The sequence below is a fragment of the Macaca mulatta genome, chromosome 4, assembly GCF_049350105.2.
Source record: "Macaca mulatta isolate MMU2019108-1 chromosome 4, T2T-MMU8v2.0, whole genome shotgun sequence".
Lineage (NCBI taxonomy): Eukaryota > Metazoa > Chordata > Mammalia > Primates > Cercopithecidae > Macaca > Macaca mulatta.
The window spans coordinates 65,725,448-65,752,616 of record NC_133409.1 but is presented as its reverse complement, the minus strand read 5'-3'; the positions used below and the strand labels follow the sequence as shown (position 1 = coordinate 65,752,616).

Genomic DNA, 27,169 nt, shown 5'->3' with positions numbered 1-27,169 from the left:
AAAAGTAACATGAAAAAGGGTAAGGTTAACTGATGAGGCACTTCAAATTGTAAAAGTCTATAGACTCAAAGAGATCTTCACTCATTAGATGAAATTACATACAAATATGCCTGTGGACTTTTTCTTAACAGATGTAAGACCAAGTGCCAAGATCACAAAGGGAACACGGGAGTGCAGATATTGCTTCAACATACTGATTTCATTTCCTTCAGATATGTATCAAGTAATGAGATTGCTGGATCATATGGTAATTCTATTTTTAATTTTTTGGGGAACCACCTATGATTTTCCATAATGGCTGCACTAATTTACATTCCATCAACTATATGTATGGGTTACCTTTTCTTCACATACTAACACTTTCATCTTTTGTCTTCTTTGATAACTGACATTCTAACCAGAGTGAGAATTGTGGTATTATTTGTATTTCCCTGATGTTCAGTGACGTCAAACATTTTTTCATATGCCTGGTTGGTTGTTCGTATTTCTTCTTTTGGGGAATGTCTATTAAAGGTTTTCTGCCCATTTTTTAATCAGATCTTTTTTTTGCTTTTGGCTATTGAACTGAGTTCTTTATATATTCTGTATATTAATCTTTAGTTAGATGTACAGTTTACAAATATTTTCTCCCATTCTGTAGACGGTCTCCTCACTTGGTTGACTGTTTCCTTTGCTCTGAAGAATCTTTTTAATTGGATGTAATTCTATTTTTCTATTTTGGCTTTTGTTGCCTACACTTTTGAGGTTCTACCCAAGAAAATGTTTGCCCAGTCCCATATCATGAAGCATTTCCCATGTATTCTTCCAGTAGTTTCATACTTTCAGGTCTTACATTTAAGTTGTTAACACATTTTTTAGCAGATTTTTGTATATAGTGAAAGATAGGGGTGTGGTTTTAGTCTTATGCATGTGGATATCCTATTTTCCCAGCAACATTTATTGAAAAGAATGCCCTTCCAAATTTTGTTCTTCGTATCTTTGTTGGAAATCAGCTGGCTATAGATACACAGATTTATTTCTGAGCTCTCTATTCTACTCCATTGGTCTATGCATCTCTTTTCATGCCAATATCATGCTGTTTTGATTACTACAGTTTTGTAGTATATTTTGAAGTCTGGTAATGTGATGTCTTCAGCACCGGGTTTTGTGTTTACTTGTTTGGATAAATACTACTTTCACTATTTAAATTTATTTGCGGTTTCATATATATTTTAGAAAATTTTCTATTTTTGCCAACAATGTCATTGGTTTTTGAAAGGAAATACATGGAATCTGTAGCTCACTTTAGGTAGTATGGACATTTTAACAATATTAATTCTTCCAATCCATGAAAAAGAGTTGTACTTCCATTTGTGCTCTTCAATTTCTTTCCTCAATGTTTTATAGTTTTCAGGGCAGAGATCTTTTACCTCCTTTGTTAAATTCAATCCTAGCTATCTTTTTTTTTCAGTAGCTATTGTAAATGAGATTGTTTTCTTGACTTTTCAGTTAGTTCACTATTAGCATATAGAAATGTTACTATTGTACGTTTTCTATCCTGCAACTTTACTAAATTCATTTATTAGTTTTAAGTTTTTCAGTTGAGTCTTTAGGATTTTCTATACATACAAAATGTCATTCTGTTTGCAGAGACGGATAATTTGACTGTCTCCTTTCCAATCTGGATGTGTTTGTCTTGCTTAATTGCTCTGGATAAGACTTCCAGTACTATGTTGGATAGAACTGGTGAAAGTGCACAAGAAATTCCCTAGGATGAATCTCACTTGATTGTGGTACATGATCTTTTTAATGTACTGTTTAATTCAGTTTGCTAATACTTTGTTAAAAACTTTTGCATCTATGTTCATCAGAGGAGGTACTGTTGATAGTTTTATTTTCTTGTTGTGTGTTACTGGGTTTTGGTATCAGGGTGATGCTGGCCTCACAGAATGAGTTGGGGTGAATTCTCTTAAATTTTCTAGAATAGTTTCAGGAATTATTATTGGTATGGGAATAATGCTGGTTTCATATAATGAGTCTGGAAGAATTCCCGTCTCTTCAAGTTTTTGAAACAGTTTTAGGTGGACTGATATTCTTCTTTGTATGTTTAGTAAAACTCAGCACTGAAACTGTCCGGGTCTGGGCTTTTCTTTACTGGGAGACTACTTTTATTACTGATTCAATTCCCTCGTTATTGGTCTGTTGAAATTTTCCATTTCTCCCTAAGTCAATCTTGGTAGGCTCTATGTGCCCAGAACTTTATACACTTTTGTTTAGATTACTCAATTTGTTGGCATATAATTATTCATCATAGTCTCTTGTGATCGTTTCTATTGTACTGGTTGTAATACTTCCTTTTTCATCTCTGAATTTATTAATTTGAGTAATCTCTCTTTTTTCTTAATCTTACTAAAGGCTTGATTTTGTTTAACTTTTAAAAAAACAAACTTTCATTGACATTTGGTATTTTTATTTAGTCTCTATTTTATACACACTGTTTTCATTGCTACTTTGTATTTTTATTTAGTCTCTATTTTGTACTGGTTGTAATATTTCCTTTTTCATCTCTGTATTTATTAATTTGAGTCATCTCTCTTTTTTTCTTAATCTTACTAAAGGCTTTAACTTTTCAAAAAACAAACTGTTTCATTGATATTTGGTATTTTTATTTAGTCTCTATTTTGTACAAACTGTTTCACTGCTACTTTGTATTTTTATTTAGTCTCTATTTTGTATATTTCTACTCTGATCATTATTATTTCTTTCTTCCTACCAATTTTGGGTTTGTTCACTTTTTTCTCATTCCTTGAGGTGCAATGTTAGGTTGTCTATTTGAGATTATTCTACTTTTCTGATATTTATTGCCATAAATTTTCCTCTTAAGACTGCTTTTGCTGTATTCCACAGGCCTCAGTATATTGTTTTCCCATTTTGTCTCAAGAATCATTTATTTTCCATTTTCAACGTCTTTATTGACTCACTGGCTATTCAGATCATGATGTGTAATGTCCATGTATTTTTATAGTTTCCAAAGTTTCTCTTGTAATTCATTTCTAGTTTTATACCACTGTGGCCAAAAAAGCCACGATCTTTATCTTCTCACATGTGTTAATACTTGCTCTTGGCCTAATATATGATCTCTCCTCAAGAATGTTCCATGCACAGTTGAGAAGAATGTGCATTCTGCAGCTATTGGATGGAATATTCTGTAAATGTAAGTTAGATCCACTTGGTCTACACTGCAATTTAAATCCATTGTTTCTTTATTGAATTTCTCCCTGGATGATGTGTCTATTGCAGAAAGTAGGGTGTTGAATTCCTCTACTGCTTATGTATTGCAGTTTATCTCTCCTTTTAGATGTAGTAATAATTTGTGTGCTTTAGTGTTCAATGCATATATATTTATAATACTTATATCCTCATGCTAAATTGATGTCTTCATTGTTACATAATGACTTTTTTTGGTCATTTTTTACAGTTTTTGATTTAACGTCTATTTTATCTGATATTTTATAAACCTGATCACTTTTGGTTTCTGTTTGCATGAAATATCTTTTTCCATACTTTCACTTTCAGTCTATGTGTATCTGTACAAGTGACGTGAGTCTATAGTAGGTAGCATACAGTTTTTTTTTTTTTTTTCATTCACACTGTCTCTTTTACAATTGGGAAATTTAATCCATTTATATTCAAGGTAATTACTGACAGGTAAAACTTACTCTTGCCATTTCGTTAACCGCTTTCTGGTTTTTCTGTATTCCTTGTTACATTCTTCCTTTCTTGTTGTTTGGCTTTGTGGTTTGGTGGTTTTTCTACGGTACTAAGCTTTGATTCCTTTCTCTTTTTTGTTTGTGCATCTGTTGTGATTTCTTTCTTGATGGTTATCATAAGTGTAACACAAATAATCACGTGGTTGTAACAGAGTATTTTATGCTGCTAAATTGTAACAGAGTATTTTATGCTGCTAAATTATAACAACTTAATTTTAGCTGCATAATAATATTCTAGACTTTTACCCTTCTCTCAACATTTCTCAACCCTTCTCTCAACAAAAATAACATTTTTGTTTATATATATATCTCCTTATTTATTGCATGCTCCTTAACAACTACTTGTGGCTGTAGTTATTACTGACTGTTTTGACTTTTAACTTTCATAGGTGAGGTATGAAAGATTTACATAGCATCATCATAGTATTGGAGTATTACAAGTTTGCTTACACATTTATCTCTACCTGTGAGTTTTATAACTTCTCATGTTTTCATGACAGTAATTACCTGCCTTTCACTTCTTGTCATAGGACTCTGCGTAATCATTTCTTGTTAAGTCAATCTAGTGGTGATGAATTATCTCAGCTTTTGCTTGTCTGGGGAAAAGTTTATTTCACGTTCATTTCTGAAGGATAGTTTTGCTGAGTATAGTATTCTCAGCTGACAGGTTTTTTTTGCTCTTTCAGCATTTTGAATATATTATCCATTCTCTACTGACCTGCAAGGTTTCTGCTGAGAAATCGGTTGATAATCTAATAAAGATACCCTTACATGTGACAAGACACTTTTCTCTTTCTGCTTTTAGAATTCTCTTTGACTTTTGACAGTTTGATTATAATGTGTCTTGGAGAGGACCTTTTGAATTTAATCTACTTGAAACTCCTAAGCTTCCTGGATCTGAATATACATATCTCTCCCAACTTGAGCAATTTTCAGCTACTATTTCATTAAATATGTTTTCTGTGCCTTTCCTCCATCTCTTCTCTCCCTCTATAAATATTATGTGAATATTTGTATATTTAAATGCAACTCTTCAGTTCCATGGGTTTGCTTCATTCTTTTTATTCTTTTTTTTTTTTCCACCCTCTGGCTGGATTATTTCAAAAGATCTATCTTCAAATTCAGAAAGTCTTTCTTTTGCTTGATGTAGTCTGTTGCTGAAACTCTCAATTGTATTTTTCATTTAAGTTCTTCAGTTCCAAGATTTCTGTTTGCACTTTTCAAAAATGCTAACTATGTTGCATTTCCTATTTTTTTCTCATTTTGTTGAATTGTTTATCTGTATTCTCTTGTATCTTGCTGAGTTTTGTTTTTAAGAAACTATTATTTTGAATTTCTTTATGGGCATATGGTGAATTTCCTCTTCTTTCGATTCTGTTACTGGAGAATTATTGTGTTCCTCTGGGGATGTCATGCATCCTTGCTTTTTCATATTTGTGTTCCTACACTGAATCTGCACATTTGGTTGAACAGTCACCTATTCCAGTTTTATGGAGTAGCTCTTTAGGGAAAGATTTATTCCTGTATATGGGTCTTATGTTAGTTGGGTAGGGTGTGTTGGCTTTGGTTCTGGGTGGAGGCACCATGCAGTCTCCATGCAATTTCTTCAGCTATAAACCATCTCAGCAATGTCTGTGAGTGCCTCAGTGACTTAGGCTATAGACGTCTGTGGCAAGAGTGGTACAGCTTAGCCAGGTTTGGGATTGATTGGCTGATTTTCAGGTTGACTTGGGGGGTGAACCTACTACAGGCAGGTTTGCTGAGCTTTTTTTTCCTACTGAAGGCACAGGTTCATGCCAGTTCAACTGGTTCAGGTGCTGATCTGCCAGGTGAGGGTCTGCTGGGCTGTTTTTCCTGTAAGGAGCAAGGACATGTAGTACTGTAGCCAGCCCAGGGCTGTCTCCCTCATTGTACAGGACCATCTGTTTTTTGGGGGGCAGTATGCTGCATGGGTGTGGGCACCAGAGCCACAACTGTTCCTGGCCACAGGCTCTGAGCAACTGGGATCATGGCATTGTAGTCACCCATGTGAGCACGGTGGAATGACAGTGGAGTCTCAAGAGTGGACAAACAAAGTGGCTACTGGTCCCTGAGCAGAGCACTCAAGCACTGACTCCAATTTCAAGATGGCACCATACTATATAGCAGCTTGGGTTATGGGGTGGTGAGGATACACACATTGTTCATTCTCTGGAGCAGTGCAACTTCATGGAAGTTACTTGAAGCTCTACAAACTGGGCTCCGGGCCTATGAGTACTGTAGAATTCTATCAGAGAAGGACTGCATGTGCCTGCAGTGATAATGGGGACTGTTGTGGGCCTATGGCTTATGTTTTCTCCACAAGGGGAAGTGCCTCCCGGCTCAAAGTGGGAGACAGGGCAGCAGGGTCAGGGTGTTTTGCTCCCCCCTATGCTGTCATCCTGGGTTGCCATACTCCACGGGGAACTGGCCACTCCCTTTCTGTACTCCATCACTTTCCTTCAGAGGCTCTAGTCTGTTCTTTTTGGTCCTTTTGTGTGTGTGTGTGTGTCGGGAGGATGGTGATGAACACCAGGCACCTCTAGTCAGCTGTCTTGCTCAAGGATCCAATATTCGCTTTTAGGTTCCATAATAAAGAGATGCTTTTCCCAAAGCTGGTAATTATTTGAATGGTGATCATTTCTGAAGAAAACTAACTCTTCTAATGCTCTGTAGCTCAAAACTCTAGAGTTAATCTGAGTACCTGTTTGAACCCATCCAAAGTTGTTTCTTGTTGAAAATCTGGCCCCACGGACACCTTCTTATATAGTCTACTAGTGAAAAGAAAAGTGTAAAAGTAGAAATGCAAAGAAACTAGAGTTTATCAAATACTTATAATGTTACAGATACATATTATTTCATTTAGTCCTTCATGAATAATTTCATAAAGTGGGAATGACTGTCTCTGTTTTACTAAGGTAAGGAAAACAGGTCAGTGAGGTTAGGTAAGTTACCAAAGATAATACAGTTAGTAAGTGGCAGAACTGGGATTTGGACCCAAGTCTAATAATCCAAATCGTCAATTATTTCTACTAAATCAGGGACTTTCAAATATTTTAATCATGACCCATAGGAAGAAGTGCATTTTACTTCATGATCCAGTATACAGACAAATATATGCCACTGAATAAAAGTTTCATGAATCAATACTTAAATTATGCAGTGCTATTTCCTATTCTAGTTTATAATTTAGAAATTGATGGTCACAACTGGCAAAATTATTTTCACAACCCACTAATGAACCATCATATTTGATATCTAAAAATTTTTTTTTACATCAAAAAGGACTAAAATTTTTTTTAAATCACAGCCTTTCTCTCTCAGATAAATACAATTCTCAATTTAGGAAGGAATACTAGATTCTTCAGTTATAAAATTTGGTTAACCTTGCCACTTGTACACTTGCTTTGTGGAAGCACGATAAGTGAACAACTGCATTTTAGGTGTTTGTCAGAGGTAATCAAACATCTGAAACAACCAGTATGTGTGAGACATATACTAGTGATGTGTGTGAGACATATACTAGTGATACATGTGAGACAACTGGTATAAAGAGCATGTTACAAGTGCTTTATATATTTATCTAATTTTTGTAACAACTCAATGAGGTAGATAATATTATTATTATTCCCATTTTACAGATAAAGCAACAAGCAGAGAAGGCTTATTTGGTTTGCCTTAGATTACACAATGAGTAAACACCTGAGGTGGGATTCAGACCCAGGTAGTCTGACACCAGAGTTCACACAACACTGTGCTGACTGCCATTCACCACGAGACTTCATACCTGATTCACATTAGTTTCTCAAAGAAACAACTTCAATGGAATTGACTTAACATTTAACTTCCGACTTCTTATTAAGAAAGAACTGGTTCCATGTCTATTAAAATACTTTCTTTCCCTATGCAAGAGAACATCTGGTTTCTCCAGATCTAAGTTTTATTTGCTTTATTTCATCAGAAAATAAAAGCTATGTAACCTCAATTTCATTTTTTTTGTCAGAATTCGCCTTTGCCTCAGAATTAAACTAAGCATTTTTAACAGTTAGCTCTTTATTACTATCTTTTCAATATATCTGCCTATCTTCTTCTTCACATTTAGCACCACCGTGCTTTCATTGAGCTGAATGTTTAATAGGGGTGACATACATTCAATAAATAATTTCATTACTAATGACATGTATAGGGTGTAGAAAGAAAAAGTACTACATGCTTTGAGAGTATATTATTAGAGGACGTAATCTGGCCAATGAGGCTAGAGTATCTTTAAGGTTGCATAGTTTTGCTGAGCCACAAAGGATGATAGGGAATCCACCTCAAATTATTTCTTGGTAAAGAGAAGAAAACGTAGAAGACCCTGAGAATAAAAGGATGGCTTTTTATACAATTTGGTAACTTGCCAACAGGAACTGTACAATACATTCTGTTGGCATCTGCTTATGATACCTGATAGGAACAGAAAAAAGATGAGCACTGCCCAGCTTAATGAATAGAGGCTGATTCTGCTCTAGGTGGGAATGGGTAGCACAGTTCTCAATTTTGGTTGCATATTGTAACGTGGAAAGCTATTTCAAGGAAAGAAGCCAGGGACTGAGAGAAAAGAAAAATATGTTTAAGTTACTGAATTTCCCATCTTAGGTGACAAAAGAAATTGAGAAAGTAGAGAACACTGTAACAAAATGGTGATCCTATTGATCCACTTAACAGTATAACAATGTCATTCAACGACAAAGGATACCTTCTGAGGAATACATCATTGGACAATTCTGTCATTGTATGAACATCATAGAGTGTAACTTACACAAATCTCGATGATATACTACATATCTAGGCTATATTGTATAGCCTATTACTCCTAGGTTACAAATCTATATAGCATATTACTGCACTAATTATTGTAGGCAACTGTAACACAATGGTATTTGTGTATATAAACACAGAAAAGGTACAGTAAAATACAGTATTATAATTTATTGGGACCGTCATTGTATATATTGTCTACCATTGATCATGACACTGTTAGGCAGTGGATGACTGTATTTACAAATGTTTTCAAAAGAGCAGAACACTTTAAATTTTCATTTCTAATTCTATGAAAGAAAAAGTATTACTGCCATCTTGAAGAAACCTGAACTCATAAATATTAACATTTTTTAGGAGTAAATACTGGAACAGGTGAAACACAGAGGAAAAAATCTTCCCTGAACTGTTGCCTTTGTTGCCCGTCAATACTTGTTAAAATACCTAGATAAGAATAGAACCTAGTCACTATTCATTTAAATATTTAGCCAATTCATTTCATTTTGTATTATAATTATAGATTTTTTTTTCTGGTTTTCTTCCTGTTTTTCTTTCTTTGCTACCATGCTTTTCCTATTTTAATTCCTTTGCCATAGGACAAATGTAACAAATAAAAATCAATTGGTGGCAGGGGATTTCCTAAAAAAATGGTTTCTCAATCATTTATAGAGTTTATTATATACCAGGAACTGCTTGAAATGTTTTATATACATTATCATCTCAATTAATCACAACTAATGTCTGATATTTTATCCAGCTACGTCATAAGTGAGGAAAATGAACCACAAAGAAGTCAGATAACTGCTACAAGTCACATAATGAAGGATGCAACAGTCAAACAGATGCTACACCTCTTGGAGTTCATTTAATCTATTGTTGGAATTTAGTGTGTCTGTTAGATCTCAACAAAGGCTAACAAGAATGAAGGAAAAGACAACAACATTCTTATATATACATTTTAGCCTGGTACCTTTACTCGAATGAGTTTAATTGAAATAGAAGGGGAGATTAAAAAGTGAGTGGGCCAGTTGTAATAACCAGTGGTTATAAACTGGCATACAAAAAATACACCAGTGTTTCTAAATGTTAGAGTGCATCAGAATTTCCTGTAGGTCTAGTTAAAACACAGATTGCTGGGTCCCGACCCCAGAGTTTCTGATTCAGTAGGTATACGGTGGAATCTGAGAATTTGCATTTCAAACAGGTTCTCAGCTAACGCTGTTGGCCAAGGGACCACAATTTGAGAACCTCTGCACTATACTATATATATTCACTGTCCAACATAGCTGTAGCAAATAAAAGCCATAGTAAATAAAACCACATACTTTTCCTGGGGAGCTAGAACATAAATAAAAGGCTTTCTTTTGGAAGTTAAAGAGATGTGGAATTTTCACAGACATTTTATGTTTTTTTCTTTATTATATTTTTTAATCTAACATTTGACACATACAAAAATATATATAAAATATATAAATGTTTAAGCAATCTAATTTTCATACCTAATTCATATAGTGACAATCAATATCTTCAAATACAACCAACAAACTCTCAATATTAAACAGTAATTATTTTCATAATTGGCAGATACTCTTATATGAGATTTAATTTCTGAAGAATACATATAACTTTAATATCATATATAGTAAAAATAGTTCAATCTTAAATCTTTTTTCTTCACTGATTATTCCACAATGACCACTAGTGAATAAACACTATTGCTACTAAAGACTGATCTAGAGAAGGTACGAAGTTTAACAGGAAAAATAATTCAAACTTTCCAAGATAATGTGTAAAACTACTAAAGACAAGAGCACAAAAAGTATTTTATCCTAAATTTACCAACTTTACTTCTTTTGTTAAATAAAAAAAAGCATAAAATTTAAGAATGGTGGAGACCACGCTAAAATAGGCCTTCAAAATTAATGATAAAATAGCCTTCCATGCTATTTGAGGAATTATATACAATGAACATTGGCAATGAAGTAAAATCTTACCCAGATCTAGTCGTTTTGAATTCCACCTTGAGGATAGGTTTGCATGGTTCTGGCTTCTTCCCATCCTTTAACTGTTTTCCTAAAATATATTTTCCTGCATTAAATTCTAAAATTCTAATTTACTCTACATTCTTACATTGATAGTTTACAAAATGAAAGTGAAATATAATGAAATCCACCATGAAACACTTTAAAGTGATTTTGAAAGAGGCATTTAATACACGATAAGATATTTTTTAAATGATCAAGCAAAGTTACTCTTTGAAATTTGGTGCTAAAAAGCAAATATAATTAATAACTTAGTAAGAACATTTATGTAACAAAATTCTAGCAGGAGAAATCGACAGTTTTTCCAATGTTCTTAATTGCAGATAAGCAAAATAAAATTTCAACTTGTTAAATGAATTCATTTTAAAATAGCAAGATTTGAGAAAAACAAATCTATATCACATTTTCACCCCAGTGTGACAGGCTGCAATATTAAGCCCTATGCTAATAAAATCATTTATATTTATTCTCAAGTAAATACATCCACTGTAATACCCAAAAGACTGCTAAAATACACCAACTTCTATAAAATGTGTTAGACTCATTTTGTCAAAGAATTCTAAATATTTTTTAAAATGCTGATTTCAGTTATCTATTTCTACATATTCACTGCAGAAACTATAGAAAACTAAAAAAAAAAAAAAGAAAGAAAGAAAATACAGCATTTATTTCCCATATTTCAGAGATTAACCACTGTCTTGGAGTTCATTTAATCTTTTGTTGGAATACAGTGTATCTGTTAGATCTCAACAAAGGCTAACAAGAATGAAGGAAAAGATAACAACATTCTTACATATATATTTTAGCCTGGTACCTTTACTCAAATGAGTTCAATTGAAATAGAAGTGGAGATTAAAAAGTGAGTGGGCCAGTTGTAATAACCAGTGGTTATAAACTGGCATACAAAAAATACTCTAAATGTTAGAGTGCATCAGAATTTCTGTCCACATTATTACATTTCTTCTGACAAATCACCTAACTTGGGAATGGTCTGAGGAATTCCTGACACTCACCCCTAACCCAACACCTCTTACCTCTTTCACAGCTTTATTTTTTCTCCATAGCACTTGTCACATTCTAGTATTCTTTATATTTAACTTCTTTGTTTACTGTTTGCTTAACTGGCATGTATGTAAATTCTAGGCAAGTAAATTTTTTTTTCTTTTTTTGAGACAGGGTCTCACTCCTGCAGCCCAGGTTGGAGTACGGTGGCATGATCATGGCTCACCACAGCCTCAACTTCCTGGGCTTAAGTGAGCCTCCCATCACAGCTTCTCAAGTAATTGGACCACAGGTGCATACCACCATGTCTGGATACATTGCTTTAAATTTTTTGTAGAGATGACAGATGGGGTTTTACCATGTTACCCAGGCTAGTCTCCAACTCTGGGCTCAAGGGATCTGCCTGCCTCCGTCTCCTGAAGTGCTGGGATTACAGGCATGAGTCACCGCACGCGGCCAGGAAAGTGAACTTTTTTAGTGTATTTGTTTTCTGTTGTGGTATCCCGGTGACAAACATTGTTTGGCATATAGTATATCTGGGTAAAGTTGTATTCCAGAAAGGTTGTGCCAATTCACAGTTCTATCAGCAGCGTAAGACATGTATTTTGCCATACCTTCCCGTAGCAATTTTTTTTCTTTTTGCTGATTGTTAAATAAAAAGGGTAACTTATTTTAATCTGATTTGTTTGGATCCCTAACTGGTCATGTATACTTCTTTTAAAAAATAGTTTGCTGTCCTTTATCAATGCTTCTATGTCATCTTCCTTGTATTAGAAAATAAATTTTATATTCCAGGCTTATTAACATTCTGTCAATCATGTATGTTGCAAATATTTTCCCTAGTGAATTCTTACAAATTAAAAAAAATTGTACAGAAGTACACATCTAAATAATCAAGTCTATCAGCCTCAATAAGTTGCAATTTAAGAAAATATGAAATCCTAAAATATCTATTCTTCCAAAATTAATTTATAAATTTAATGTAATTAGAGTTTCAACAGCTTTTCTTGAATTTGGACAAAATGATCTTAAAGTACAGCTGGTAGACTAACTGCCTATGAACGGCTAAGGAAACTACCAAAAAGATCGACTTCCAAGATGATACAGTGAATATTACAGGTAGGAAGACAGGCATGAGCAGGGCAGGAGAGGGCTCTAGAAATGTTGGGTGATGGTTCGACAGTGGTTTGACAATTATCACACTGCCTCACTAAAAGCGATAAATTGGCAGCTGGTGCCAGGGAGAACCCATTTCCTGATGGAACCCAACACCTGCTGCACTGAAGTGTTAACTGAATGCTAGTGCCAGGGAGAGGCAACTTCCCAGGCATGGGCGGTAAGTAACAACATGGTGTATGACCTTCGTGGGGGGGGCGGGGGGCACTCCACTGGAAAACGGAGAAAAGCCTCAGATGGACAAGTGTACGAATTCCTAAACACACTGCACGTGTCCACCTCCCAAGGGTAAGAAGGGCACCACACATACGGGCAGCCCACCCTAAGAGAAGAATCGTGGGAAGGGGCGTGCCTATGAAGTCCTAGGGTCAGAGTTAAACACTGCACTCGTTCTCCAAATTGCCCACCTGGGTCTCTTTCAAGTGTTTCCTTCCCTGTTCTAAAGCCTTTCTAATAAACTTCCACTCCTGCTCTGAAACTTGCCTTGGTCTCTTTTTCTGTTTTGCCCCTCAGTTGAATTCTTTCTTCTGAAGAGGCAAGAATGAAGGTGACTGCAGACCCATACTGATACACTACTGGCAACTCAGATATATGCCACCAATAACAGGAGGACCTCGGTGAACTTGCTCTCCCACAAAAATGAAACTACTAGTAAAACAACTAAAGTTAAACATTTCAGAACTCTGGAGAATGACCAAGCCGCTAACAAGATGAAAAATCATCTACCCAATAGAAACTACTGAACTTCAGTAACATGAGGGGTCCGGGGACAGGGAACTGTGATATTTTTAAGGAAGGTCTATTTCTATCCCCTGGCTACCCAGCTCAGTGGTAGGCTAGCCATGAAAATGCAGTAGTATTAGCCAACAGAGAGGACTGAAGTTTTCTTGGAGCTCTGTTAAAAACATTTTTGCTACAGCACAATCGACATTTTGTATGAACTTGCAGCTCTCTGGAAAACACTATTCCCAAAGTGCTGTGGCTATCTCACTTGACACCTCAAATATGGGAGACAAAAGTCCCTACCTCCAGGGCATTCCAGAATAACAGCAATCTGTTGGAAGTATTACAGCTATCTAAGGCTGTAGTTTCAGTTGAAGCAAATGGAACTCAGGCAGAAATTTAAAAAAAAAGCTCAGAAAACTAGACACATTCCTGGGGGTCTAAAATGCTGCCTGCCCAGGAAAGAGTGAGGAACGGAGAAGGACCCAGTCACTCATTTCTGGCCGACTTTGAGATCCTGAGCAAACAGGAAGTTAAAAAAAAAAAGTAAAATGAGTCATAACACCTATTACTGGCAAGTACATTGGGAAACGGATACTCATACATGGCTGGTAGAAATCTGAAGGATATAGTTTTTTTGAAAAATGGTTTGAGAACATTTATTAGAAATAATAAAACGTCAATATTTAGGGGTAGAAATTGTACTCTGAAGCATTTATTCCATATAAACAAAAGGACCAATTTCTATGGCATATGTACAAAGATGGTAGCTGCAGCATAGTTTGCAATGTTTAAGAAATAAAAACAAAGGGAATGCCCACTAATTTGAAATAGCTGAATAAGCTGTGATAGAAACAACTGGCTCTTACACAGCCATTAACATAAATGAAATGCCAGAACATTTGGAGGAATCTTCCTAAAGTACAGTGATTCAGATGCAAAAAAGGGTTAAAAACAATCCAATTCTGCTCTTTAAAAGTTATTTTAAAATGTACCATTATTATTGAACTATAGTCACCCTACTGTAACTCAAAGGATAAATGTTTGAGGGGATTAATACCCCATTCTCTATGATGTGCTTATTTCACATTGTATGCCTGTATCAAAATATCTCATGTACCTCACAAATATATATACCTATTATGTACTCACAAAAATTTAAAAAAATTTTAAAGATGCAAAAAGATAGCTAACATAATCCTACTTTTTGTAAAACAATGATCAGAAAAATAATCTCATGTTTATTTGTGTGTATATGTGTTAATATACAAAATTTCAGAAATATCTATATTTTAGAAGAACATCTGTAAGATTTTTGACACAGCTTACCTCGTGGGATAAGAAAGGAGAATGGGCTGCTAACATGGGAAAAGGCTGAGGGAGAAGGAACTGGTAGGATAGGATTGTATATGTGTAATGAGATATGTGTATGAAAAAAAACTATTAGTGTTTTTGGTCACTCCCCTCTTTGGTTTTATGCTTGGAAAGTTCTTCCCCACACCAAAATCATATAAATCTGCTTTTTCTTATAGTTTTGAATAGATTCATCTATTACATTAATTATTTTCTGATGTGTATTTTGATACAGGGAAGACATTTTCCTCTTAATAATTAATAAGCTATCAATCATCTGAGTGCTAGGCTAGTTTTATAGCTCTAATGAGCTATAACTGCTAAACAAAAGTACACATATTTAAAGTGTATAATCAGATGGGTTTTGACATAAATATTTACTTGCCAGGCCAATTTATTGAACCATCATTCTCTCCTCACTAGTACAAAATATCACCCATATTAAACTTTTATAAATATATACCTGTATACTGACTGGTAATGGAACATTTAATCCTGTCTTAATTTAAGATCCTACAGAATCATCGCTTTCCCCTCCTTATGAAGAAATGATTGTACATGGAATCTTTAATCTCTAGCAGCCCAATTTATAAGAACCAAGAAGTGACAGAAGTAACCAAGGAACTGGAAAGAACTGCCAGGAGAAAAGAAAGGACTGCTGAGGTGGGAGAGAGAATTGCAAGGAAAATACAAGGTATTGAAAAAAGGAGGCTTAAATCTGAAAAGTAGTCCCTTGTGTCATACAAGGAATAAATTAAGAACTTCAACCTCTATTCCAAACTATATACAGATGTATATGACCTTTCAGTAAAAAATTTAAATGTTTGCTCTGAAGAAGGTCAGCTGGTTTATATCCTCTTTCTACCATGCAGAGTTCTAGCGGGAGAATCAGGCTGACAGAGTTTAGGATTATAGACACAAATTTTATATGTAGGTTCAAACATGATTTTGTTTTATGAAGTGAAACAATTATTTAGAAATAAACTCCTTTAACTTATTTCAATATTCAACATCAATCTTTCGGAGGTTGGAACAAATTCTAAAGGACATTAGATGGTATTTGCTAAATCCTTCCAAGTCTGAGCTTCTATAATCTTGCAAAAAACCTGGCTAGGTACAAAACTCTTAACTTTCTTCCTGTTCAATAGTCCTTTGATACTGCTCTATTGTGTTCTAACATTCAGACTTACAAGTCTAAGTCAGTCTGATTATTATTCCTTTATAAGTTAACTTTTATTTCGGTCCCTCTGAGAGGATGCTAATAGAGTCGTTTCATTTTCTTTGCAAATGAAAAATGTTGCAGTGTTTAGAGTGATCATCCTGTATTATTTTTGGTTGGAAAAAAACAAATCTTTGATATGCATAGAAGATATTTTAAATAATGTCTCTGATTACTGCTTATGGTCTAGATAGGTTATTTATTCATCTATAATTCTAGGCTAAGCATTTTCTAAATCAAATCAAATAATAAGGCACTACCCATGATTTTAAGCACGTACAAATGAAAAGACATTTAAAGGATTTCACCACTAGGTGTCATTTTACTTCTTAAATGCTATGCCACTGGAGGAACAAAAATATGTGCTTGTTCTTTTAACTACCTATGAACTACCGTGACTAGTCAGTTAAAAGGTCTGATTAATTATAAAACCTGACTTAATAACTCACATAAACTTCCATGCCACATCTGATTTCTCCTTCTTACTATGCCCTATTTCCCCACCCCTCAAACCACTAAACCACAAATAACTGGTTTAAGTCCTATTGATTCTAATTCCAGAATTTCATTCCTACATGTCCATTTCTTCCCATTTCCTCTAATGAAATCTCCATTATTTGTTTATTAATGCAATAGCTTCCTAATTAGCCACCCTCTTCTGCCTCCAGCCCACCAGATGTACTATCATTAAACTGATATTTTTAAGATGTAAACTTGATGCTTCTCACTATAAACTCAATTACTAGGTCTCCATTATGAAGTTCAAACTTTTTATCATACTTTGATATATAATCTTGCCTCTCTACATGGTTCTGTTTTCATTTCCTGCTACTTGCCCAAAGGTGTTTTAAACTCTGGTCATATTAAACTATTAGTAGTTTTCCAAGAACACCCCACTTTTGTTTATGTCTTTGTGCCTTCTAAGATAACTTTGCCCTGCTCTTTGCTGTCTTATACCACCACTATCATCCTTTAAGACCAAGTTCATATACCCTGAATTGGTGAAATAGTTCAACACCTTTTACCCAAAACCAGTCACCACTTATTTGCTTCCACGTCATGTTACACATGCCTTTATCGGCATTAATCACGATGTATTATATTTATCAGTTTATAGATCATTTTCTTTTTTTTTCTTTTTTTTTTTTGAGACAGGAGTCTGGCTCTGTCGCCCAGGCTGGAGTGCAGTGACGCGATCTCGGCTCACTGCAAGCTCCGCCTCCCGGGTTCCCGCCATTCTCCTGCCTCAGCCTCCCGAGTAGCTGGGACTACAGGCGCCGCCACCGCGCCCGGCTAGTTTTTTGTATTTTTTAGTAGAGACGGGGTTTCACCGTGTCAGCCAGGATGGTCTCGATCTCCTGACCTCGTGATCCGCCCGTCTGGGCCTCCCAAAGTGCTGGGATTACAGGCGTGAGCCACCGCGCCCGGCCAGATCATTTTCATTCACTTGACAATGAGCTCTTCAGCCCAGTATATTTTCAGTAATTAGTCTCTGGTACATAGGAGGTGCTCAATAAATGTTTATTCAATGAATAAAGATTTATTAAAAATGAATAAAGATTACTGACAAAAACAGTTGCTTTCTAAAGTTTTAATTTTGCCAGTTAGGATGAGGAACGTATTTTCAGTGTTACACTTGTTACACTGAAGTTCTCAGTCTAGCGTGGCTATCCAATAGGGTACCCATAAGTCTACTGTGCACTTAAAATGCATGGACAGCAGGGCACTTAAAATGTAGCTAGTCCAAGTTAAGACATGCTAAATACACACTAGATTTCAAATATTTAGTACAAAAAAAGAATAAAATATCTCAATTTTATACATTGATTACATGATGAACTAATTTTGCATATTTGGGATTAAAGAACATGTTATTAAAATTAGTTTTACCTGTTTCTTATTACTGTTTTTAATACGGTTACTAGTAAATTTAGAATTACACACACAGCTCACATTACCTTTCTATTGGGCAGTGATGTTCTAGAAAATAAAAAGACAAAGTGAAGAATCACATTGCTAATAATACTAATCTGAAAAGGGGAGGAGGGTTGTTCCCTCCTAAATGAGTGTATAGAGTTGATTTACGGCTGGACTTGGACCCCTGAATATCTGTTTTTTTACTTTTGGCAAAGAAAAGGACAGTGGGATTTATGACGTGTTGTTTAAGGCCCAAAACTTCCCTGGTAACCACCAGAGTATAGTTTTGCTGAAGGTTGGCAACCGGCCTAGCTGATTTATTAGCAAGACTGGCTTGATCATTACAAGGGCCTTCCTGAGAGTTTCTGTGGAGCTCTTCAGAAGCCAGATCTTGGTGACTCGAGGTGCACTCAGTACAATCCTCGTGTGTAAGTGCTCACTGGGAGCTCACATAGGGGAGGGATGTTTCAGAGCACCTGCCTGCATTCTCTTTCTCCTGCTGTATCATATCCTTTGCCTTTAAATCATGGTCTTATTTAAGTATGCTCTGTGGAGTCTGGTAAGTCTTTTCAAATACATAAACTGGGGAAAGGTTTGTAATGAATCATGTAAGGAACTGAGTAGTATAGTTTTATTATTTACTGAATGTTTTAGGTTTCAGGTGAATCTTAAAAGCAGATTAATGGAATTCTTTGCACATCTCATCCTTAACATATTAAGCTGATGCACTTAGGTGAAACTGAATTTTATTTTTCCCTCAGTGACCTTCAACAGATTAAAAGTTCCCCAATCTTGGTTTACTTTTTGATAAACAGATTGATTGCATTGATGAATAAGCTTCAGAAACTAAATTTAAAACACCATTTCCTACAGTAAAAATCTACAGGTTTTGACTGTCTAGCACAAGCTTGTCCAACCACAGACTGCAGGCCACATGTAGCCCAGGACAGCTTTCAATGTGGCCCAACACAAATTAGTAAACTTACTTAAAACATTATGAGATTTTTTTTTTAGCTCATCAGCTATCATTAGTGTTAGTGTATTTTATGCGTGGCCCGAGACAATTCCTCCCCTTCCAATGTGGTCCAGGAAAGGCACCCTGGTCTATAATCTCCATTTCCTTAGGAAACCATCTGATTCTGGTAAAGCTGACAATCACAGAAAATCTTACTCTGCAACACATCACCCCCTTCCCTGCGCCAGAGGGGAGGTCCTGTGAGGCCCTGGCCCAGCAAATTACAAAACCAAGATGAGTGCTTCAAGGTAAGAATGTGAGCCATGCCGATACCTCCTAAGTAATAATGAAACCCTATCTGCCATGGGAGAGAAACAAGCCAAAAGAGAAACAGTTTACTCCTCAACGTACCGTACAGAGATACAGAATCTATGGCCCGCTGAAAGGAAAAAACTGCAGAGTCATCATATGGAACCAAATCCTGCTTAATTTTCATATATTCACTAAACTTTATAGCTTAAAAATCCTGTTCAATCTTGACATTTTACAAATAATAAAGCTCAAGTCTCAGAGAAAAGAAATGATCTCCACAAGGTATTTCACACATAGCACTTGCAAGTAGATTACAGATTGTCTGATTGCCAAGGAAATGTTTGAGATGCATAAAAATGAGATTAAAGGGAACTATCACTGTTGGTTTGTTTTTGGTACTCAAAAATAACCTGCTGAGTGTTAAAGTGAAGAAAAATGCTCATCTTTAATTCAGCATTTGTAAAACTTCTTTCACTATGGCGTACCTTTTCCACCAAACAAATCATCAATATAAGAAAAACCGGTCTTTGTGGAATACATTTTGGGGGTTCACAAATCTATTCTACCAAGTACATAACCATTTCCATACCGACATTTCCTAGAGCCATATATGAATAGCACCTCATAATTTCTGGGTAATTTCACTTACATTTTGATTATCTGAACCACAGCTAAGAAAAGTGCCTATCACATAGTAGAACCAACAAATATTTGTAGAATGAGTAAATATAATCTTCACAACAACTATATGAGACTAGGTAAAGTTTCATTATTATTTGCATTCATGGGTGAGAACATTAAGACTCAAAAATGTTAAATGACTTCCTCAAGGTCACAGAGCCAGAAACTATGGAATTAGTGCTTAACTACAACTCTTCTGGCTTCAAAATCCCATGTTATATAAATGTAACATAATATCTTCTGAACAGATTCTTCAAGGATATCTTAACCTATTTTTAACACTAAATACCCTAACACTACAACTCGTAGTAAAGTACTGGTAGGAGTCTTAAATTATAATCAGTTCTTGGCAATCAAGGTAATACTGTAAATGCTTTTTAAGACTAAGATACTTGAACAACCATTAGATGAACGTAAATAAGAAAAAGTGAAAAAGCACTCAATTGTAAAAGGTTAGTATATTTAAACTAATTTACCGTAACTGTTTGGTTAGAAATTAAGAGCAAGAAACCACAACAGAAAATAATAATGAGAAAGTAGAACAAAATTTCCATCCTTTGCAACAGTTAATATAATGAAAATGATATACCACAAATGTGATCTCTATGGAAGAGCTGATACCTTGTTATGGTATGCCGAATGTAGTTTTGTACTTTAATGTATAAAAATGTACTCAGTTGGCCAGGCATGGTGGCGCATGCCTGTAATGACAGCACTTTGGGAGGCTGAGGCGGGTGGATCACCTGAGGTCAGGAGTTTGAGACCAGCCTGGCCAATATGGCGAAACCCCATCTCTACTAAAAACACAAAAAAATAGCCGGGCGTGGTGGCCGGCGCCTGTAATCCCAGCTACTCAGGAGGCTGGGGCAGGAGAATCGCTTGAACCTGGGAAGCAGAGGTTGCGGTGTGTCAACATCGCGCCACTGCACTCCAGCTTGGGCGACAAGAGCAAGACTCTGTCTCAAAAAAACAAACAAACAAAAAGTACTCAGCTTTGCCATGAATTCAGTTGTAGTCAACATGAATTTAGCTTTGGTAGGTTACCTGTCACTCGGTAGTTTTTACTGCCAAAAAGAAAGGTGGAAACCTTATTACACTTGAATTCAGATTTTCTACATATAGTTTATATAAAATAAATAAATATGCCTTACTTTATATAAAATTCTGGCCATCTACTACTAGACTGCTACACTGTACACAAATACCACGCTAATTTTTAACACCAGCCACAGAAAAAAATCCACTTCATTTATATTTCATTTGGATTCTAATTTTGAGAAAACATTTAAGTCACATATTGTCTTTTTCATTTAAAAATAATTTTAGCTTTTCTGGCCGGGCGCGGTGGCTCAAGCCTGTAATCCCAGCACTTTGGGAGGCCGAGACGGGCGGATCACGAGGTCAGGAGATGAAGACCATCCTGGCTAACATGGTGAAACCCCGTCTCTACTAAAAATACAAGAAAATTAGCCGGGCGAGGTGGTGGGCGCCTGTAGTCCCAGCTACTCGGGAGGCTGAGGCAGGAGAATGGCGTGAACCCGGGGGGGCGGAGCTTGCAGTGAGCCGAGATCGCGCCACTGCACTTTTCTGCTAAGACAATATAATCACTGTAGAAACTGATTTATACCACTTCCTAAAGTCTGCTCTCAATAAACTAAGCTTTCAATATAAAAAAAGATTAAGACCAGACAGACAATCAATATTCGGCAACCATCACAGTAATAGTTAATTCAGCTAAGAAACATCCACAGATGCTAAAACTAGAGGGGAAAAGTTTGATGAAGTATAATATGTTCACAGAGTCTTGGGGAACTTCCTTCAAATCAAAATATGTAACAATTATAAATACACATAAAATTTATTTCTCAATTTCAAAGGTAAAAAGAAAACCTGTTTAATAATGGACAGAACTAGCAGAAGACAGAACTTTAACCAAAGGATCAGGATGTGAGATACCACCAATATGGGACAAATAAAAAACGAGTTCCACTTGAGAGGATGCAAAAAGAACACCTCAATCCTTTTGGGATACTCCTGTCAAAAGCGTGCAACCTAAATCTCATCATGAATAAACATGAGACAAAACCATACTGAGGCACGTTCTATAAAAGAACTGACCTACAATCTTTGTAATTTATCAGATATCAAAGTCAAAACGTTCAGGAACTGTTTCAGTTTCGAGACGAAACATGACAACCAAATCTAATCCATATAAAACTCTTTTGAATAAAGGCAAAACTTGGTTATATAGAAAAATGTCCTTATTTAAAAAAAAAAAAAAAAAAAAAGACCATGGAATATTTGGGAGTGAATCAGCACCATATTGACAACTTACTTGCAAACAGATCAAAAGAAAAAAAGATTCTTTGTACTATTCTTACAAAACAAGATAAAAACAGATAAACTTCAAGCTGCAAGACTAGCACTATATATTTCTATCATCTTTGACATGAGTTTCATTTTCTTCTGGGTTTCAAATGAAAGATTTTTGAACTAACCACACCTTATTGGTACTTTTTTGTTTATCTGGATTCATAGGTTCCAGTGGGGTTGGGAGATTCTAAGATTCATAGGAATTTTTAGGAGTGTCGAGATGAGGAACCTAGATACTAATAGAAGGAAGGAACAAAATATATTAAGAAAAACTTGAACCTACTATCACAAGAAATATCCTCTAGATGCACTCATAAATAGATGTGTAGGGAACTTAAAGTCAGTGCTTTCCCAGAAGATGATTGCTGTCACAAGCAGTGGTAAAGTATTTCACAATATGTGGTTTCAAGAACTGTTATTTTTCCCAGAAAATAAGCCTAAAAATCCCATATGCCACAGATAGATAAAACTTGTTTTTAATTTTACTGTTTCTTTCACTTCTATATAATAATAAGTCAAAATATATCAACTTTTTTAAAAAGTAGGTATTCAAATTTTAAAGCAAACGATGAAATACTAGCAATAGCTACAAGGACACTCTTGAATATACTATCAATTTATAGAAGAGTTCCTTTAATATGAGTTCCCTAAATTTGCCAGGAAGGATTCTCTTGGGGTGAGGGTGGAGAATGCAGATTAATAAAGAAATACAAATTCTAAAACAAAAAAGGTGGCCTTCATAATCTGTTTTAAATAAATATTCTAATAAAAATTTCTCATAAGTTTTGTAAGTACTACTTATGCAGAAAATAGTTAACACAGCAGGTCTGCTACAGCTATCCCTACAAAGATCTGCTTACAAGGTTGGCCCTTGGCTGATGTCCAAGAAACGCTCATTATTCCCTGAGAAGGGTGATTTACTCTGCCTAATTGGTTTGTACAAAGAATATAGTTTATGCTGAACCCCTGCCTTCCTTTTGGGAGTTTAGAATTTTGGTACTTGCTAAAGCAGAGGATGCCTGCATAACTGATCCCAATAAAAACTCTGGACTCCAAGGCTCAGGTGAGTTTCTCTGGTAGACAATATTTCACACATGTGGTAACAACTCCTTAATAGTGGGATTAAGCATATCCTGTGTGACTCCGTAAGGAAATAACTCAAAGAAGCTTGAGCCTGGTTTCCTCTAGACTTCATTTGTCTTTTCCCTTTGCAGATTCTGCTTTATGCTTTTTTGTTGTAATAAATCAGAGCAATGAACATGACTTGAGGCTGAGTCCTGTGAGTCTTCCTAGTGAATCATTAAACCCGTGGTGATTCTGAGGTCTCCTGACACCATATTTTAATATATAAAATTACCTTCTACAGGGTTCCAAGTATTTCAAGTTCACTGTTATTTATATATTAACAACCTGCAACTGATAGCTTTGAGATGGAAAAGCTTAATGTAAATCCTGCATCATTTTCATTCACAAAACTATTTGTTTTTTGGACTGTTGGAGACATGATATTCAGAAAATAATGTAACATTTTCTAAAATTTCAAATTTGTAATTTCAACTGTAAATATGCTTAACTTGAAATTTTATTAACTGGTTGTTAGATACTATTTCTGTAAGTGTAAATTTTTTAATTCCCTAAAAATGAAAGGAAACCCCTCCTTATCCTAAAAATCAAATAAACAAATCCAAAGGCAAAATGAAACAAAACAGTTTACTGTGCATTACAATTAGGTGGTATTTAAGACTGATGCATTCTTACCATGTGGAGTGATTGTTTGTACAGGTTTAGCAGGGGACCTCACATTCCATATAGTCAAGGTGCCATCTGAATGACTGCAAATAAACTGTTTTCCTTCATGATGCCAAGCAACAGAGTGGATAGCCTATAGAAGGATGAAAAATACCATTTTAAAATCTATTTAAGTAGCAAACTATTTGTAAATGATCTGATAATCAATTAATTTTCATTTTTAACTTTTCTTTATTTTCTAAAGTTAATATGTGAACTTAACATTTCCATAACAATATGGCCCTCTTGTAATACAAATGAGATTTTATTTCTTCATATTAACACTGTTTTAATTCTCTGTACTTACTTTACTCCTTAAACCAGCATAAAGAAGGCATAATAGTGACATCTACAGACAAGTTCAGTAAAACAAAATGTTTTCTTACATTATTTTTAGCATAAACAATACCTAAACATTAATTACCCAATTATTACAACCAACGTCCCAATGGAAAAACTCGTTGCATTGACAAGATTAGAATAAAACGTGTTAATTGACCACAATCCTCAGAGCCAAAATGTAGATTTGGATTAGAGATCAATAAAAAATGCTCCAGGTTGAGCTACAAGACATGCTCCTCATCTTTCACAGTAATTACTGAGGCAATTTTTAATCTCAGGGACCCTCTTCTGATAAGAAATTTATTTTGTACTTCTGGGTCACTTAAAAACTATCTGGAAAATACTTTTATATCACCGAAGTATTATGATACCCCTCATTTTTTTGCTGTAATATTATTTAAATTTTGGTATGCAAAAAAAAAACTTTAAATCACTCTCCCATGCATCCTTTGAATTACTTCTTTTAAACTCAAGTTGATAAAATTTTAGTTCTTAATGGTCAATTGACTTAAAGTTACCCTACTGGAATGCAAGAATTGCAGAGTACAGAGCAAAAATCATATAACTGAAACTCAAAACTTCTGTCACATATAAAGTCAACATTTTCTATCATGTCATCTACTTATTTGGGTTCTTTCTATACTTATAAATTTAAACTAAATATTATAAAATATCTTAGTATAAATCAGACAGATACAGATAATCAGCTAACTTCTAATGCCAATATTTAATACAATGTTTTTTATTCAAAGTACAGATGTTCTTCAATTTATGATGAAGTTATACCCTGATAAACTCATCATAAGTCAAAAATATCGTAAGTCAAAAATGCATTTAATGGTACCAACACAACAGACGATCCCTTACTTACAATGGCTCAATATGCAAGTTTTCAGATTTAAGACGGTACACAAGCAATAGACATTCAGTAGAAACCATAATCGCATTCTAATTCCTAAGGAGCTCCTTTACTTAGGATGGGGTTATGTCTTGATAAACCAATTGTAAAGTCAAAAAAATCTTAAGTCGAAATACTGTAAGTCAGGGACCATCTGCATCTCTTACAAAATTCTAAATAAAATCTTAATAATAAACTGAAATACACATATGACATTTTGAAAACTCATTTTTAAAATAAGCAATCCCTTAGTAGCCTTTACAAGTAAAATTATTTCTGCAAAAACATGAGCAGTGCTAAAAAGCTATTTAATGTTTTAAAAAAAATTGATAAGTGAAAATACAAAAGAGGTCTACAGTGCTATCTGGAACCTATAGATAAAAACATCTTAATAGTATCATGTATAAATGTATATCATATATAAAAATACGTATCATATGTAGAGAAATATTTCTACTTTGCTAAAGAAAACAATGTCTATCTTTGTTTAAAAGTGCCTTCTATTTATGAAATGTTATTAAATTATTAGGCATTCCAAAAGCAAATACTATCGAATTACTGGAACCAGTGGTTCACAATTATCTTGGACAACAGAAACAAGTAACAGAAAACACCCCACAAAAAAGCAAAGAAATAAAGAAATATGGACATGCAACAAACATGCACTATTTATTTATACAATTTTCTATATGCAAATCCAACTTGATATAAGATGTTTTCTTTCTAAGTACATATGTAGAACATATGTAGTATTACAAGTATTTAAAACTATGTATACAATACCTACCATATATAAATTATACATATATAATTTATATTTCACATATAAATTATACATGTATAAAATATGCAATTTACACTTTTTCTTTAGTCTTAAGAAAATGACGTAGAAATTTACGTAAACAAAGTGAGAAAATCCAATCTCACCAGCAAATCTGACACATGCTCAAAATCAGAAGCAAGGTGGTTTAGGAGCAAATCTGAACAATTCATGGGAGAAGATATGAGATATAACGTAGGAAACATAAATTGGGGTTGATAAATTTTGTGTGTAAATTGGCTTATCTGTTTTTCCAAGGAAAAGATATACAATTTCCAGGTGATTAAGAATATTTACTTGTTTATGGCCGGGCACGGTGGCTCATGCCTGTAATACCAGCACTTTGGGAGGCAAAGACGGGCGGATCATGAGGTCAGGAGATCGAGACTATCCTGGCTAACACGGTGAAACCCCGTCTCTACTAAAATATACAAAAAATTAGCCAGGTGTGGTGGCAGGCACCTGTAGTCCCAGCTACTCGGGAGGCTGAGGCAGAAGAATGGCATGAACCCAGGAGGTGGAGCTTGCAGTGAGCTGAGATCATGCCACTGCACTCCAGCCTGGGTGACACAGCAAGACTCCATCTCAAAAAAAAAAAAAGAATATTTGTTTTAAAAACCTGAAAATTATACATACATATGAATAACAGGATTATCTTAGAAAGAGGAATAAAGGACAGATGAATGGAAAATAGAACACAATACATAAAAGACATACAAAAGTCATGGAGGACAAGATGAATCCAGGGTAGAGAAAAAAGACTGAAGACAGAATGAACGCAGATGATATAGCTGTTCGCATAAACCACAAAGCAACAGTACATGCAATTCTAAAAGCTCTTTAAAAGATGTAGTATCTGAAAAAAATCATAAGTGTAAAAATGTTCATAAAGGTAATTAAGAGTCTGACATCAGTATTTTCATTTTTGATAAAATCAGAGAAAAAACAAAAGCACTGCCTACTGTGACACATTTTTCAAAAGGAGTAATATTTAATTATTA

General features: G+C 34.9%; 1 protein-coding gene across 3 annotated transcripts in view; it reads right to left on the bottom strand.

Annotated features, from left to right (window-relative positions):
- The window catches only part of STXBP5 (syntaxin binding protein 5), a 193,493-nt gene that overhangs the window by 89,382 nt on the left and 76,942 nt on the right, over positions 1-27,169 (bottom strand). For all 3 annotated transcript variants that reach the window (XM_015137165.3, XM_015137166.3, XM_015137167.3), the window contains exons 8-9: positions 24,079-24,202; positions 10,562-10,640 (exon numbers count right to left, since the gene is read on the bottom strand). In XM_015137165.3, the coding sequence (XP_014992651.1) occupies positions 10,562-10,640; positions 24,079-24,202 (203 nt within the window). The remainder of the gene's footprint in view (positions 1-10,561; positions 10,641-24,078; positions 24,203-27,169) is intronic.